Raw genomic sequence first — 16,331 nt, 5'->3', positions numbered from 1 at the left:
TAGAGAACTTACTAAGACCTTCATGCTTTAGTGAGGTTTCTGTGCCTGGCGCAGGAAGCCATGTTCTCACCACTTTCAATGTTAAGAGGCACGCGGTGAGCTGGTCCCTTGTTTACTGTGTTACTAAGCAGTTAAAGAATTAGCATGTCAGGAAGTTAGTATTTAATAGGAACAGTTTCATTTTGGGAGAACAGCATTCTGTGATCACTGGGCAGTGTAAATACATTTAATACCCCTGAAGCATACACTCTAAAATGTAGGGTTTTGTTGTTTCTATTTTACTACAATGTAAAATACAATTTTAAGATTTTTATTGACATATCTGAGTATACTCGATGTCCTCAATACTAGAAGAGGTCATTGGGTCTCATTACAAATGGTTGTGAGCCACCATGTGGTTGCTGGGAATTAAACTCAGGACCTCTAGAAAAGTGGTCAGTACTCTTAACCACTGAGCCATCCCTCCGGCCCCCCTACAGTGTACTTTTTTAAAGGGCTATTTTATGTTCTGTCCTCTATTCTGACAGTACCTACATCTGCCTGCTTCCTCTTGGGAATAGAGTATATCACACTCTTTATGCTAGGCATCTCTTCCTTAGAACTACGATGTCACTTTTCGGTATAGTTTTTCTCGTTCCTCCGCAGGCCTCGGTTGCTTCTTGGATGTTAGGGCTTTGCTGTTCTTCCTCGTGTTGTGTGTTAGTAACTAGTACAGGCTTGAACAGCATTCCACAGCACTGGGAAAGCTTCTCTTTGGAGGCATTTCTTGCTGGGGACCTACTTACTCCAGTGCATTGCTTTGTAGGGATTACTTGTTGCATTTGCAGTTTATTTGTATGGTGAGCAGAGTGAGTATGGTTTGCTGCCTGTCTTCTGGTTTATGCTTACATAGTTCTATGTCCAGGGTCTGGTGAGTGGCTGAAAGCTGCCATTATGTTCTTTTCACAGACTCCAGTGGAAGAAGTCCCTGCTGCCATTGCCCCATTCCAGGGGAGGGTACTGATTGGTGTGGGGAAACTTTTACGAGTCTATGACCTGGGGAAGAAGAAGTTACTTCGAAAGTGTGAGAATAAGGTAAATGTGCTGTTATGGGGCATATTCACAGCACCAGTCCTTAAAATCGTATTATGAGTGTCTCGGAAAGGCAGTAGGTAATCTCAGTTCTTTGTTCTTAGCTCCTCCAAAAGAGCTTCCTATCCTGACTTAGAAGGAATTTATTTCCACTATTCAAAAAAGTAGCTTCTATAGGTGTACCAGTGAATTCCCATTGTCCAAGCACTGAGGAAGCCCAGTCAGCAGGAGTTCAAGGCTGGCCTGGGCCACATGGATGCTCTCTCTCAGAGCCAAACAAGATACACAAGATGGATCATCAGCTTAAGGCACTTGCCACCAACCTTGATGACTTGTGTTGGATTCCTGGGACCTACAAAGTGGAAGGAGAAAGCTGACCTAAAAGTCATTCTCTGATCTCCATGTGTACATGGAATGCACAATTAAAAAAAAAAATTTAAGCCAAGTAAGGACTGGGGTTGTAGCTCAGTGGTAGAGCATTTGCCCAACATGCATACAACCCTGTGCTTAGAACTCCAGAACCCCATTCCACCCTTACTCCCAAAATAACTCATAATCTTCAGTGCTTACTATAGATTGATGTTCTTTGATGTATGCACTTGGTGTATTGTGGTTAGGTAAAGCTGGGCTTTTAGATTCTGAATTCAAGGATCACAAAGATTGCCAATTTTGTTTTCTGTAGCATATTGCCAACTACATATCAGGGATCCAGACAATTGGTCACAGGGTAATCGTGTCTGATGTCCAGGAAAGTTTCATCTGGGTTCGCTACAAGCGTAATGAGAACCAGCTCATTATCTTTGCTGATGACACCTATCCCAGATGGGTCACCACTGCCAGCCTTCTCGACTATGATACTGTGGCTGGGGCAGACAAGTTTGGCAACATTTGTGTGGTGAGTTGATGTTGGTTCTTTGGGTGACCGTGACATATGGATGGGAAAGCTGCCTCAGTTTGTGGGGTGGTTAAACAATGGAGTAAGGGTTATATTCTCTAACATGAAAAGTCAGTACAGGTGTAAGATTCGATCCTGCTCAGTCAGGCCCAACTCCTCAGTAAATCTTTATGTTTAAGCCATCCTACCTCTCTTGGAAATCCCTCAGGGCCTGGTTCACCTTCATCTTGTTCATAGAACAAGAGTCCGTGATGATGGGTGGTTTTCAGCCCAGCCTCATTTCTCACTCATTCTCTGGTCTGTCTTTGCTCTTGGCAGTGATGGGCCCTTGTCTGTGGTTTATTCTCTGTGGCTTCTCACTTAAACAGCAGAAGACAGGCTCAAGCCCCTGTGTAGGTTGCTTGCCAAGACCCAGGGCAAACATAATTCTTGGTGAGTAGTGTAATCTTCCATGGGACTCAGTCTAAGATTGTATCCCTTTTTTTTAGGTGAGGCTCCCACCTAACACCAACGATGAGGTGGATGAAGATCCCACTGGAAACAAAGCCCTGTGGGACCGGGGCTTGCTCAATGGGGCTTCACAGAAGGTAAGATTGCAGAAAGGACCAAAAGGGCCATTATTAACAAGTGCCCCCTTGTGTGTGCTCCTTTACCTGTAATACACAGATACTGAGATTTTCATAAGGTGTTTATAGCACCTATCTTAGGATTTCTGTTGCTGTGGAGAGGCACTACGACCACAGTAACTCATAAAGGAAAACATTTAACTGGGGCTGGCTTATAGTTTCAGAGGTTTAGTTCATTTTCATCATGGCAGGAAGCATGGCGGCACTCAGTTAGGTATGGTGCTGAGAGTTCTACTTCAGGGTCCCCAGGCAGCAGAAAGAGAATGCCACCCTGTGTGTGACCTTGGGTTTCTGATACCTCAAAGCCCATCCCCTACTAACACTTCCACCAACAAGGCCACACCTCCCAATACTGCCAGTCCCTGTATGGTTCCCTTTTTTTTTTTTCCGGAGCTGGGGACCGAACCCAGGGCCTTGCGCTTCCTAGGTGGTTCCCTTTTTTTAAAGATAGAATCCCAATATCAGATTATTCTGAAATTTGCTGTATGACCCAGGCCTTAGCCACCTAAATGCTATATAGGCATGTCTAAAGAGGTTTTTCCATAGGAAGTAATTATTAGAAATGTTTGAACTCTGCGTGTTTTGAAACACAAAGCTCTAAGTGATGAAGAAAATGAAAGCATCTTTAGATTTCCATAAGTTTTGGGTTTTAAAAGCTGGTGAGTGGTTCTGGGCTGTGTGTGGCTCAGTTGGTGGAGAGCCTGGCGTTCATGCCTGAGGCCCAGGGTTCCATCTCTCCAGGGCAGGGGAAAGAGAAGTGAAAGGCAAAGTTGCCAAACTGTTTTTGATTTGCAGGCAGAGGTCATCATGAACTACCACGTTGGGGAGACAGTGCTGTCGTTGCAGAAGACCACACTGATCCCTGGAGGCTCAGAATCACTTGTCTATACCACTTTATCTGGAGGAATTGGCATCCTTGTCCCTTTCACGTCTCATGAGGTTGAGTACCCACGTTGCCCTTACTTTGATTTTCCTCAGATTGTTTCTTGGTGTTGAATCTGCCTAGGATAGCAAGCCTTTACTTATAATTAGGAGCTTTCTAGAAACTGTATAAAGTAACAGTTAAGGTACCTAGAAAACAGAATCTTGAGTTCTTTTAGGAAGGTCTTGCATACCATGGTATAAGTACAGGGTTATATTCTGATCCCAAAGCATCAAAGTAGCAGTCCACAGACTGAGAATGGTGGTCTGGGATTGCTGTCTGGTGGGACATTTGCCTGCCAAGAATCAGTGGCTTGGAGTTGGGTATGGTGGCAATTAGGTATAATCCCACACTAAGTGGACTACTGTCAAGAGGATTTCAAGTTGAAGGCCAGACTGAGGTCTGTAATAAGATCCTGGCTCTTGTATGTACTTTGTTCTGTAAATTACTTCTTTCTTAGAGACAGAATCTGTTTCTTCTGTTAGGACCACGACTTTTTCCAGCATGTTGAGATGCACCTGCGGTCTGAGCATCCTCCTCTCTGTGGACGGGACCACCTCAGCTTTCGTTCTTATTATTTCCCTGTTAAGGTAATTTGGAAAAAGGAATCCTGTGCCTGCCCATTCACTGACCTTTTCTGTCAGCCTTTGTTTCTTAAGATTCAGATAGTTTTTGATGGGACATGGTGATGCTTCAATTCAGCGCTTAAATAGATAGACCATGAGTGATATTTATTGTGCAACATAAATTACAACTGTATAAACTCATGATGAATGTGTTGATGACATTTAAGATGTTATAAGCTGGGCTGGAGAGATGGTTCAGTAGTTTAGAGCACTGATTCTTCTTCTAGAGGTCCTAAGTTCAAATCGCAGCAACCACATGGTGGCTGACGACCATCTGTAATGAGATCTAATGCCCTCTTCTGGTGTGCATGAAGACAGAGACAGTGCACTCATATACATAAAATAAATAAATCTTTAAAAAAAGATATTATAAGCTATTGCATAGATTTTTTTCCTAAAATTTCATGTGCATGCACACACACAGACCCCCTTAGTGACTGAGCATTGAGGAATGGGTTGATAAAGGACATGTGGTTGGTGATAATCCTTTCTAGAAGGCAAAAGACAAAAACTGCACTGGGTTTTGCCATTCTGAACCCTGGCTAAGGGAGTGGGGGTTCACCTTAGACGCTCTTGCTTAACTTTGCCCTCTCTGACTCTTCCGTGTCTTAGAATGTGATTGATGGAGACCTTTGTGAGCAGTTCAACTCCATGGAGCCCAACAAGCAGAAAAATGTCTCTGAAGAGCTGGACCGAACCCCACCTGAAGTGTCCAAGAAGCTTGAGGATATTCGGACCCGCTATGCTTTCTGAATCCATCGTTGTCGGGGGGCTCGCCAGAGAGCCCCTCTTGTTTCCATCACTGGTGTCTGGCTCTTGCCACACAGCAGGAGAAAGTGGTGTAGCGTTTAAGACTGCAGCTGAACGCCTGGTCCCCTCAGTTGGCACTGGGGTCTGCTCCTTCACATAGTGTGTGGCCCTGCGCTTCGGCGTGGAACTCCGTATTCCTTATTCCCAAAGCCGCCCCTGCATGTGTGATTTCTGGCTCTTGTCTACTTTTGTACACATTCTTAATTCTCATTTTGTTTTCCTGTAAATACAGTTTTGTACAATGTTGCTTTGTAAGGCGGAGGGAGACAGGCTAAGGTGTTGCAGTGTGGCTCAGCCCTGCCCTCTGAACCCTCCTGGATATATAAAACTAGTTTTTAAGGTGTCCAGCATGCCTGTAGTTTTTTGTTGTTTCTTAGTTCTTTCCTGGGGATGAGAATTCTGGAGAGAGGCTTGAGCCCAGATTAGAACAATAATTGGATCTTTTACTTCTTGGTTCTTTACATCATGGCTCTAGTGGTTTCTTAGCATGTCTTGGTTCTTTGCTGTGGAGGTAGAACATGAGCTCACCCCACTACTCATGGATGTTGAAGGGGCTGCTTCCCTCCCCCTCAGGTTTTTACCACTGTGAAATCTTAGAATATTAAATTTGGCACAATTCCCAGTTAAGGAGTCTGACTTCACAGTGCTTGATTAAGTGACTCCTGAGGTTTGGGGCAGAGTGACCAGGGACAGATGCGCCTTCATTCTAACCTAGCCTGGAGATAGTCACACGGAGGCCTGGAGGAGAGTGTCCACAGCCCAGGACACAGGAGGGTAGACTGATGGCAGGCATATAAGGAAGGACTGACCACCATCGTTCTGGCCAGAATTGTCCGTGACATAATTAGAAGTTCCTCCTGGCTGGCTTTATGGGAAGCCCTAATCTTTAAGGTAGCTCTTTAGCACATTGAACCTAGAGATTGCCCCAGGTCTCCACTGGTCTTCATAATTAATAAAGTTGCTTTTAATCCCAGCACTTATAAACAAACACAGGCAGACCTTTGAGTTCCAGGTCAGCTAGGAATATACAGTGAGACCCAGTTTAAAACATACACACGAACTTGCAAGAAGTTTGTAACCGTAAGTGAGGCTGCATCACTTGTTTAAGGGCTCCACCATGTCTCTTTGGGTGAATTGAGCGAGCAGGTAAATAGGGAGCTACCTTAGCCTTATTAGACCTCACAGAGACTATCGGGGACTGAGAAAAGGAGGCTCTGTCACCTCGGGACCCTGAGTCATTGCTTTGCTCCTCCCTCTGTAAATCCCCTGCTACTTAGATCTAACAGCTCACCGATCTCAGCTGCCTCAGCTTTCCCCTGACCTCACCGGGCAGAGGGTTTGCAGATGTGGCTTCCTTCGGAAGATCTCTTGCCAAGAATAGCATTCCTATGGGGAGGGGGTTCAAGCTGGACTGTGCCTGGAATGTTGCTGTTTTTGGTTTGTGTAAATGGATTGCTAGCAGGACAGCTGCTAGAGCTGGGAATGTTCTGCTGGCTCACAGGGAGAGAGGGCTGATATCCAGGATGTTGGCCGCTCTCACAGATCCCAGCCCGTCTTGAGAGCCAGAAACACTTGAGGTATTTTTTTCATCCACCCGGCTTTCAGAATCTGTTAATTCCTTGGTTCTGTTTTCTATTCAAAGTGGAAATGCTGTGTTGGCTTGCATGAGTCACCCAGTTGCTCATCTACATATGAAATACTGTATGTGTGTATATTTTAAGTTTATGCATGCTTAAAATTAATCTCTTGAAAAATGCTGTGGGGGAGGAGATAGCTTAGTGTGGGGCACATGGTAGCGATTCAGCAAACACTTAAACTTGGCTGTTGGTTTTTATATTTGGGGACCTGAGTTCTAGTGAACTGAAAACCACACAAGCCAGTAGGTCTGTTTCTTGGGAAACTTAAAAAGCTGGACACGGGAAGAGTTTGTAAATACCAGCTCTACTCTTAGTCTGTTCTATCCCTAGGTAGGAGGAGGGTGTTGATAACCTGACAGTCTCCCACTCAGTATGGTGGCCAATGTAGTGAAGCCTTGGGCCTGTCTGATTTCCTTAGATTAAAAAGGCTTGGGAACTTACAGGAAAAACCAGGATATCCCAAGTCTAAAAGCTGGCTAGGCCACCCATGTTTCACATTAGGAGATGAGAAGAAACCCATCACCATGGCTCTTAACCCAGCCCCAACATAGGACTCGAGATCAGAGTAGGCACCCGGTGCCTACCCAGAAACCTTGCTTTTGAGTATTTCTAAGTCTGATGGAAGTGATCCTCACTAGCTGTGACTAAGGGTTTGTTCAAAGCAAAACAAAAAGTTGAATTTGGAAGTTACAGTTTTAGAAAAGAGACAGATGAACGAACATTCACCTTGGCTGAAGGGCTGTCTTCAGACCCTGTCAGAATCCAGAGGTAGCCTGCCTGCCTCTGGTTCTGGCCCTTGCCTGGCTCTCCTATTTGCAACCCATAGACCCACACAGCAGGCATAGCCCCTTCTGAGAGGCAAATTGTTGAGATTTTACTTGTTGGGTTTTTTGTTTTGTTTTGTTTTCAATTTAGTGGGCATATATAGACATGTGCGTAATTTCCTCCGTGTGGCACTTTCAGATCAAACAGGTTTTCAGGCTTGGCAGCAAGTGCATTTACTGACTTAACAGCTCACCAGTCCAAGAGTTGCTTTTGATAAGGTTTGGGGAGAGTCATAGTCTCCTTTTGAATGGTCGTAATAATGTGTGTGTATGATACATGGGAGTAGAGACAAGCACTAATATTTGCTGTGGGTTCCAGGGACTGGTGCTGTCAGAGAGACACACTGGGGATTCTGGCCAATGCTAACTAGAGAAGGCAGCTTTACTCATGAAGCCTTGAGGAACATCTGCTAGAGGCCGTGTGACAAATCTGTGGAAAAGCACTGGACAGTGGAGTCTGATAACTCGAGTGTGGCTGTGGTAGCAGGAGTGTTGACGGTCGTGAGGATAGTCCGAGAGGCCTAGGCTCAGCAAGACCTGACCATCTTCATCCTGAACCGCCAGCCTGTAAATCGAGCACTTGGAGGAAGCTCATCACACCAGGTCACCTCTGAAGAGGACACAGTGGTATCTTCTGCATGACAGAACAGCCTTGGCAGAGCTTTTGTGCAGGGCCTGGTGTGGTCCGAGCACAGCGAGGGGATGTGGAGGTGGAGAGAATTCGCTGGGTGCATACCAGTGTGGGCACATTGTCTTCCTGCAGTTCAGGGAATCCAGTTTTCTCAATCTAATTAAGAAAGCCTTTCTCGAACACCACCATTCATTAGCATTTAGAATAGGGCAAGCCCTTGTGTCCAGGCCAGCTTTGTGGAGTCACTTGAGTGGCCCTTACTGAGAGAGGCTGTTTTCAAGTTGAGGAAATCGAGTCTACCTCTCTTATTGATAACGATGCTTTCAAAACACCCACCACCACCATTGCAGTGTCTAGCGGTGGGGAGATGAAAGAAGGACCCTCTGGGGGATGGGGATCACCACCCGTAGCTACTCCAAAATCAGTCATAAAATTAGAGAAGAGTGGTGGCACACACCTATGAGCATTACACTATAAAGTAAAACCGTAGACTAGTTTGAAGCTAGCCTGGGCTACATTGAGATCCTATTTAGGAAAAAAAAAGTTTGCTATAAAAACTTGGCGAAGAGGGCTGGAGAGATGGCTCAGTGGTTAAGAGCACTGACTGCTCTTCCAGAGGTCCTGAGTTCAATTCCCAGCAACCACATGGTGGTTCACAGCCATCTGTAATGAGATCTGGTACCGGTCATACAGATATACATGCAGAACATTGTGTATGCAATAAAGAAACTTGTGGAAGAAAGAGGTGCTGTCCCAGTTGCTTGGGGACTCGTCACCATTACCAGGAAAGTAAGTGTCTGTGTCTGCAGGCGTGGCTCAGCCTCCAGAAGTTACCATGAGGGTTGTCTCAGGCTTGTGGTTAGACCTCAGTAACCAGCCATGTGCATTCTTGGGTAAACCACCTCCCTGCGCTCAGGTCTGCCTGTAGATGGGTTAACTGCCCCCCCCCCAAAAAAAAGAAAAAAACCAACCTCTTCTAGGCCCAAGCATCAGCTGTATTCGTATTCAATTTTGTCATGAAAGACTCCAGGTATTCAGGAGAGGGCCTGGAATTTTTCCCTAAAAACCAGTCCAACCTACATAGAAACTAAAGATACCCCCAGATTCTAAAGACACCCCATATTCACCCTCAGGGCAGTCCCCTTGCCTTGGCTATGTTTGAGGCTCCCTCCTACTCCACACTCCAAGACAGGCTGGGGCCACATAGCCCCGCCCCACCCTGCCCTTGCTGGTTCCGGTTCCAGAATCAAATCTGAGCTGCTGTAGCTTGCATTCCCCGCCCTCTGAGAAGACCGTGGGCTGAGGGGCCACGACAGCCTGTCCCACGTAGCATTTACTGCCACAGCCCCAAGGCACCTGCTCCAGGCCTTGAGCTGCATAAAGCTTCCAGCAACTGGGAGAAGCCCACCGCCTGGCAGGTAAGCAGAACTGATGGTTTTCTTTTACAAGGTGGCTCCTTCGCCTTTGCTGTCTCTGATGAATACCTTTCCCTCATCGATTTAACAGCCAGAGAGACTTGAGCACAGTCGACAAGGTGCTGGCTAAGAAGCTCTGAAATGGTATGATCTCTGCTACGGTTTTTTTGTTTTGTTTTTTTTAACCTTTGCTTTCACAGCCTTGCAGGAGGAAAAACAGAGCCATATAGCTATCAAATTGACTTACCTGTGTTTCCGTCCGTGTTTTGTCGTTGGCAAATGCACTCTCTGTATTGTTTTTGGCTTCCTGGAACTGCAGGAAGGTCTTTACACCTTGTTATGCCATGTGTGTGAATTATTACTTGTATGAACCTCCTTGTTAAAGCTTAATTGAGGCTAGCTGGCGTGGTGAGGCAATCCCGTAATCTCAGCACGTGAGAGGTGGAGGTGGGAGGGTTAGTCATCCTTGGCTACTTAGCAAGTTCAAGCCCAGCCTCAAAAAAATTTAAAAAAAAGAAAGAAAGGAAAGAACAAGGCTGGGGAGAGAGGTGTCAGTAAAATGTTTGCAAGGTGCTGAGGACCTGAGTTTTTCCCTAAAACCTGTGTGAAGAAACACTGGGCATGGTAGCATGGGGAGGTGGGGACAGGCAAATCCTTGTAGCTTGCTGACTGGGCAGTCAAGCCTGCTTGGCTAGTTCCAAGTCAATGAGAGACCCTGTCTCAAAGGTGGGCAGTGACTAAGGAATGGCGCATAAAATGTTTCTCTGGCCTCTGCATTGCAACACACACACACACACACACACACACACACACACACACACACACCACACACACGGGTGGGAGGCATAGATGAGCCAGTATTTCTGAAATTATAATAAAGTGCTTCTACTTTTACATTTTGCTGCTTTTTTTCCCTTGTATTAAACAGGGTCTTACTGTGTAGCCCTGGCTGCCCTGGAACTTGCTATGTAGCCCAGGCTAGCTTCAAACTCTGCCTGTGTCTACCTCTCCACCTGGCAGTAACCATTATTTTAACCATCTATGTGGTATTTGCCACATTAACAAACTCTTCTCAGAATGTCTTTGGTCCCTGTGAAGTTCAGTTGTTTGTAGATGTTTTTGCAACCAGCAGCTCAGCTTCCGTAGAGAGCTGTGAACATAAACATATTCAACATATTCAAACCACCACACCACCTCAGCCACCTTCCACAGCATAAACCTAGGAGGTCTCAGAGGAGCATCGAGACACCCCGGAAGCCTGTGGGTTCTTCTCCTGGTCCCCACACCACAGCTTGCTGCGGTGGATTGCAGGGTAAACATGCGGTGCAGCATAGTGAGCCTCCTTGGCTGAGCTGGACGGATCCCGGTGCACTTAGCACCACTGCTGGATCTGGCGGCCATGGGCTCTCACTACACCTTGGGTGCCTTGCTTTCGATTAAGAAATGTGGACGCCTGTGCAGAGTTGGCATGAGCCACCACAAATAAACATCTGTCTCTGTCAAAGCTTCGGGGAAGGTACCAGAGCAAACAGAGGCAGGTAGAAAAATGGATTCGTTTTCTCAGTCAAAACATCTTCTTTTGATCATTTTTAGCCTCGCTGTTCTTTTTGCCTCCTCCCCAGAGCTTGTTCTCCACCCAGAAGAAATACTTGGGGCGAAGGACAAGGGCGTTTTTGTGACAGTGCTCATAGTGTACATGGGTTAGCTCCCTCTCGGGAATTACAGGACATAGTTATTCATTTCTGGTCCCCTGATACTCCAGTGTGGTAGGTAGGGACTTTTACTCTCAGGGGATTTTCCAGGAAAGAATTGAGACCGACGTGGCACAGTGTGCAATAACTTGGCTTGTATGTGTACAGCAGGCTGATTCACCTAAGGTAATGACATAATACCTTGATTCGAATATAAAACCGAGGTTAGAAAGAATATCGGGAAACAGAGGTGGTGTGAATGAAGCTTCTAGTATATCTCATGCCTCAGAAGCATCCAAAGGGCTCTTCCAGCCCAGGACTTTCCCTGGGCCAAGCTGAACAGGATGAGAAGGTCCAGGAAGGCCATGTTCTCTGCCCTTTGAACAGTGTAGACCGGGAGGCTGAAAAGGACTGGCCCACTTTGTTAGACTTTTTTTTTTTTTTTTTTAATCCCTGGCCTGTCCTGAGGACAGACGACTGGATGTCAAACTTCCTTGGTTGATCCTCCCAGTCTCAGGCCTCCTCTCCCTTCAAACTAGCAATGTCACGACTGTCTTAGTTACTTTTTTATTGCTGTGATAAAACACTGTGACCAAAGCAATTTAAAAATGAATTTATCTGGGCTTGTACTTCTGGAGTATTAGAATTTATAATGGTGGATGAAAGGAGTGGTGGCAGACGGTCTGAGTCGCAACTGAGAGCACAAATCTGGATCTCCCAGGCACGAGGCAGACAGCGCACTAACTAGAAACAACAGAGCCCGCCCCTAGTGACATACTTTACTTATACCACAGCTCCTAGTCCTTTCTAATATTCCCACCAACCAGGATCAAGTATGCAAATGCCCAAGACTTACGGTAGACAGACATTTCATTCAAACCCTCACATCACCTCAGTCACCTACCACAGCGCAGTCCTAAGAGGTCCAGAAGGAGCAGTGAGACACCCTGGGAAGCCTGTAGGTATCGCTTCTGGTCTGCTGTGGTGGATTGCAGGGTAAACATGTGGTGCCGTCTAGTGAGGCTCCATGAAGCTGGGTGGATCCCGGTGCACTTTGCACCACTTGCTGGGTCTGGCGGGCCATGGGCTCTCACTACACCTCAGTGCCTTGCCTGTGATAAGGAAATGTGGACGCCTGTGCAGAGTTGGCATGAGCCACCATAAGTAAACATCTGTCTCTGTCAAAAGGTTTGAGGAAGGTACCAGAGCAAACAACAGAGACAGGTGGGAAAACGCACTTATTTTCTCAGTCAACAAACTCATGGGAGAAGCTGGTTGTATATTGGGAACCCAAGGTGGGGAGTGGGCTCTTCAGCCTTTGAGATAGGCATGTAGCTTGTGTATGGAAAGTGGGGACAGTGACCCTGTCCTCTGGGTCTTGAGGAAAGCTCAGTGTTGAAGACTGCAAGCAGCTGACTAGGAGGAAGGAACAGGGACAGTGGTGGCTAGCAGAGTAGGGTTAGGATGAATGACAAATTCTGGTGAGCTTCCGAGTTGGGCAAGGGAAAGGGATAGGCAGAGGAAAGCGCAAGATGGGACAGTGGGAGCCAGGCCTGACTTGAGTAGGTAGGATTTAAGGAGGCACTGAGATCCTGTGCTGACAGCTTCCAAGGCTGGGCCAGAACTGGGGACCTAGAATGGATTGGCCTTCTACCCCATCTCAGGCTTTGCTGCAGAGCTGCTGAGAGTGGGAGCCCTCACTCGGTTAATGTCTGGTACAAGGAAGCCTGGCCTGAGACGTGGGTCGTGGGACTTTGGGGGATCTGGTTCTACTCCCTCTGCCAGAGCCTATGATTCTCTTTAGATGACAGCCTGGGACAAGGAGGGGTTTTACAGCTCTGGGAAGTCTGTAGAAGATCTCTGGAAGCCATAGATGCTACAGTCTCTACTCTAAACCCTTGCCCCTGAGACTTCACTGTCCTGAGGCTTCCTGTCTTGGGTTTGGGAGGAAGAGGCATCATTTCTGAAAATACTATCTGGATCCTTAAATCTGGAAGAGACTCTGGAAATTTGAGAACTCTGGCCCCAGGCCTGGAACAATCCTGAGGGAATTCTGTGTACTTGTGTTATGCGTGCGAGCCTGTATGAGAGCCATGTCCCTCAACTGTGAGGCATCTCTTGGGACCTGAGCTGTATTGGGCCTGGGAACCTACCCCTGAAGCTTCCAGGATTGCTCTAGATATAATGGCAGCCCAGAGGGACTGCTGCCTCTGCCTGGAGGGGCCAGGCTGCCCCTGGGACCCTCTCCAGGATGGGGGTTGTACATGGGTTGGGACGTGGCTTTAATTAGGAAGGTTCTGGTAATGAGCCTAAAAAGTCAGACAGATAGGGACTTCTAGCCAGCTACAGAGGAAGATCATCCCCAACTTTAAACCTTTCCAGGGTATCTATCCACCAGCTTTCACAGCCCAAGAAAGGTTGAACTATGACCTAAGATTCTGCAACCAGAACCCAGCCTCATGTCTGGCCCGGCCACTCACATGTCCTCTAAGTCATCTTCTGCTCCCAGCTGTCAACCCTCCTTCATCCTCAACAACCAGCACCCTCTTGCTTCCTTGTCTTTCATTGTCCTGTGTCCTTGGTGTCTCTCTGCAGGCATTTCCCCTCTCCCACTTCCCCACCCATACTGTTGTGCCAGGGATCTTGCAAAACCCAAATTCTACCACCAGACAAGTCTCCAGGCCCTCTCCCCAGCTGCTGATAACCTTTCGACTTCTGGCTTGACCACTCCTCTAACTGAAGTTGCAATCTCTCGATAGTGGTGCATTTCACTTAGCAAAGTTCTCAAGGTTTCTCCTGGTTGTAGAATATGGCAGGGTTTTCTTCTTCAAATTGAAAGACATGGTATATACATATACATATATATGTATGCATATGTGTGTATATGTATGTGTTGTGTGTACATGTAATATATATGTATGCATATATGTAATGTCTATGAACATGTATATGTATATGCATGCATATATGTAATGTATATGCATACACATATGTTTCATCTGTCCACAGACCCTTGAGTTGCTTCTGTCTTTGTCTTTGTCTATACTGAAGAAAGCCACTATGAACATGGGTGACTTGAACTTCCCCTCTAGTCTTTGTTTTCAGTTCTTCTGCTGGATCATAGGCTAATTCTATTTTTCAATTTTTTTTTTTTGAGGCACCACCATACCCTGCTCATGGGTCCCATCCTTATCGAAGTTTATTTTCCGGCAGTCACTGTTCATAATATCCACCCCATGGAAATGTGGTGTCTCAGGAAGGCATTTATTTACGTTTCCCTGGTGACTAATGACCTTTTCAGATGCACGTTGTCTATTTGTGCATGATCTTTAGCAAACTATCTAATGCTACCATGTTCTGATTAAATCGTTATTGGAGGGAATTTTCTTTTTTGAGACAGTGTTTAGCCTTGGCTGTCCTGAAACTTGATCTGTAGATCAGACTGCCTCTGCCTCCCGAGTGCTGGGATTAAAGGCGTGTGCTACAACTGCCCTGGCAGAAGGAATTCCTTATAAGTTCTAGGTCTTAACCTCTTATTGGCTAGATTCATACATATTTTCTTCACTCTGTAAATTGGTCTTTTACTCTGTTATATCCTGAGTGCACAGACTTTACACTCCCCACACCACATCTTTATGCACTCTTTAATTTTTTTTTTTATTTTTTAAGATTTTATTTTATTGTATGAGTACACTGTAGCTGCCTTCAGACACACCAGAAGAGGGCATCAGATCTCATTACAGATGGTTGTGAGCCACCATGTGGTTGCTGGGATTTGAACTCAGGACCTCAGGAAGAGCAGTCGGTGCTCTTAACCACTGAACCATCTCTCCAGCCCCCTTTAATTTTTTTAAAAATTTATTTATTTATTTATTTTATGTAAGTAAGTACACTGTCACTGTCTTCAGACACACCAGAAGAGAGAATTGGATCCATTACAGATGGTTGTGAGCCACCGTGAACTCAGGACCTCTGGAAGAGCAGTCAGTGATCCTAACTGCTGAGCCATCTCTCCAGCCCACATTCTTTAATTTTTAAATTATTCCTATTTCTTTGTCCACGTCTCTTGGTTGACACAAGTTAATTCCATGTCAGTTGCTGCCCAAACTTTACATTATTATGTAGTTTTGCTTGGTTGGCTTGGCTTTTGAAACCTGCATTAATTTTTCTTTTTTAGTGTTTGGGTGGTGTTTTGCATGCATGCAAGACTTGGCACCATGTTCATGAAATGCCCATGGAGGCTAAAAGAGGGCATCTGATTCCCTGGGACTGGAGTTAGGGACAATTATGGGTGGTGCTGGGAACCAAATTCAGGTCCTCTGGATGAACAACTGGTCTTTTTAACCACTAGGCTATCTCCCTGGCTCTCGCTGTCTGCAGTTTTTGGTATCCTATCTGAGAAATAACAACCAAGTCCAAAGTCAGGAAACCTTTTCTTTCGTCTTCTCCTAGGAGCTGATAGCTTCTAATCTTACATTTCTTTTTTTTTAAACATTTGTTTATTTATTATATACAAGTACACTGTAGCTGTCTTCAGACACACCAGAAGAGTGCATCAAATACCATTACAGATGGTTGTGAGGCACCATGTGGTTGCTGGGATTTGAACTAAGGACCTCTGGAAGAACAGTCAGTGCTCTTAACCACTGAGCCACCTCTCCAGCCCTACCCCTCATCTTAAATTTCTTAAGCCTTTTGTTAGCTTTACTGATTTTTATTATATGAGATTATGAGAGGTCTGGGGCTGGCACTCTGGTTCAGCAGGCAAAGGGATTTGCCTCCCCTCCAGGCCTGATGATCTGAGTTTAGTCTCCAGGAACCACAGGTTAGAAGGAGAGAACAGATTCCTGCAAAATGTCCTTCCACACTAAATACATGTAACGATTTAAAGTATGCTAATCCAGAGATACACAAGAGGAACCATTTGTCTTCAGTTCTAAATGAGCAGACTAGTTGGCCAGGAATTCGCCTTCCTCCAGCCTCAGGCTCTTGACTTCTAAGATTACAAGCTTGTGTCACTTTCCTGACAGGTCACGCATCATCACCTCTTACACTATAGCTGCACACGAATTGCTAGTAGGGACTTAAAATGTGGCTTCTCATGCTGAAGGTCTGAGATAGAGCCCCACAGGCTGGCTTTTTCTCCCAGGCTCTTAGATGATTCATAGTGGCTTAGCTTTCTT

At 45.9% G+C, this 16,331-nt stretch overlaps 2 protein-coding genes across 9 annotated transcripts in view; both read left to right on the top strand.

The window, feature by feature from the left end:
- Sf3b3 (splicing factor 3b, subunit 3) overlaps positions 1–5,577 on the top strand; it is a 37,520-nt gene extending 31,943 nt beyond the window's left edge. For 2 of the 3 annotated variants that reach the window (XM_087594212.1, XM_087594211.1), the window contains exons 21-26: positions 949–1,074; positions 1,754–1,966; positions 2,455–2,553; positions 3,388–3,531; positions 4,000–4,104; positions 4,753–5,293. In XM_087594212.1, the coding sequence (XP_087450338.1) occupies positions 949–1,074; positions 1,754–1,966; positions 2,455–2,553; positions 3,388–3,531; positions 4,000–4,104; positions 4,753–4,893 (828 nt within the window). In that variant the 3' untranslated portion in view covers positions 4,894–5,293. 3 annotated transcript variants of the gene reach the window in all.
- A 3,692-nt stretch (positions 5,578–9,269) lies between these two features.
- Il34 (interleukin 34) overlaps positions 9,270–16,331 on the top strand; it is a 64,575-nt gene continuing 57,513 nt past the window's right edge. For 3 of the 6 annotated variants that reach the window (XM_087595012.1, XM_087595011.1, XM_087595010.1), the window contains exon 1: positions 9,321–9,460. The gene's annotated coding sequence lies outside the window, so the exon portion shown is untranslated. 6 annotated transcript variants of the gene reach the window in all.

This window comes from Rattus norvegicus, chromosome 19 (assembly GCF_021556685.1).
Source record: "Rattus norvegicus strain SHRSP/BbbUtx chromosome 19, alternate assembly SHRSP_T2T, whole genome shotgun sequence".
In the NCBI taxonomy this organism is placed as follows: Eukaryota; Metazoa; Chordata; class Mammalia; order Rodentia; family Muridae; genus Rattus; species Rattus norvegicus.
The sequence above is the reverse complement of the archived record's forward strand: the minus strand, read 5'-3'. Positions and strand labels throughout refer to the sequence as shown.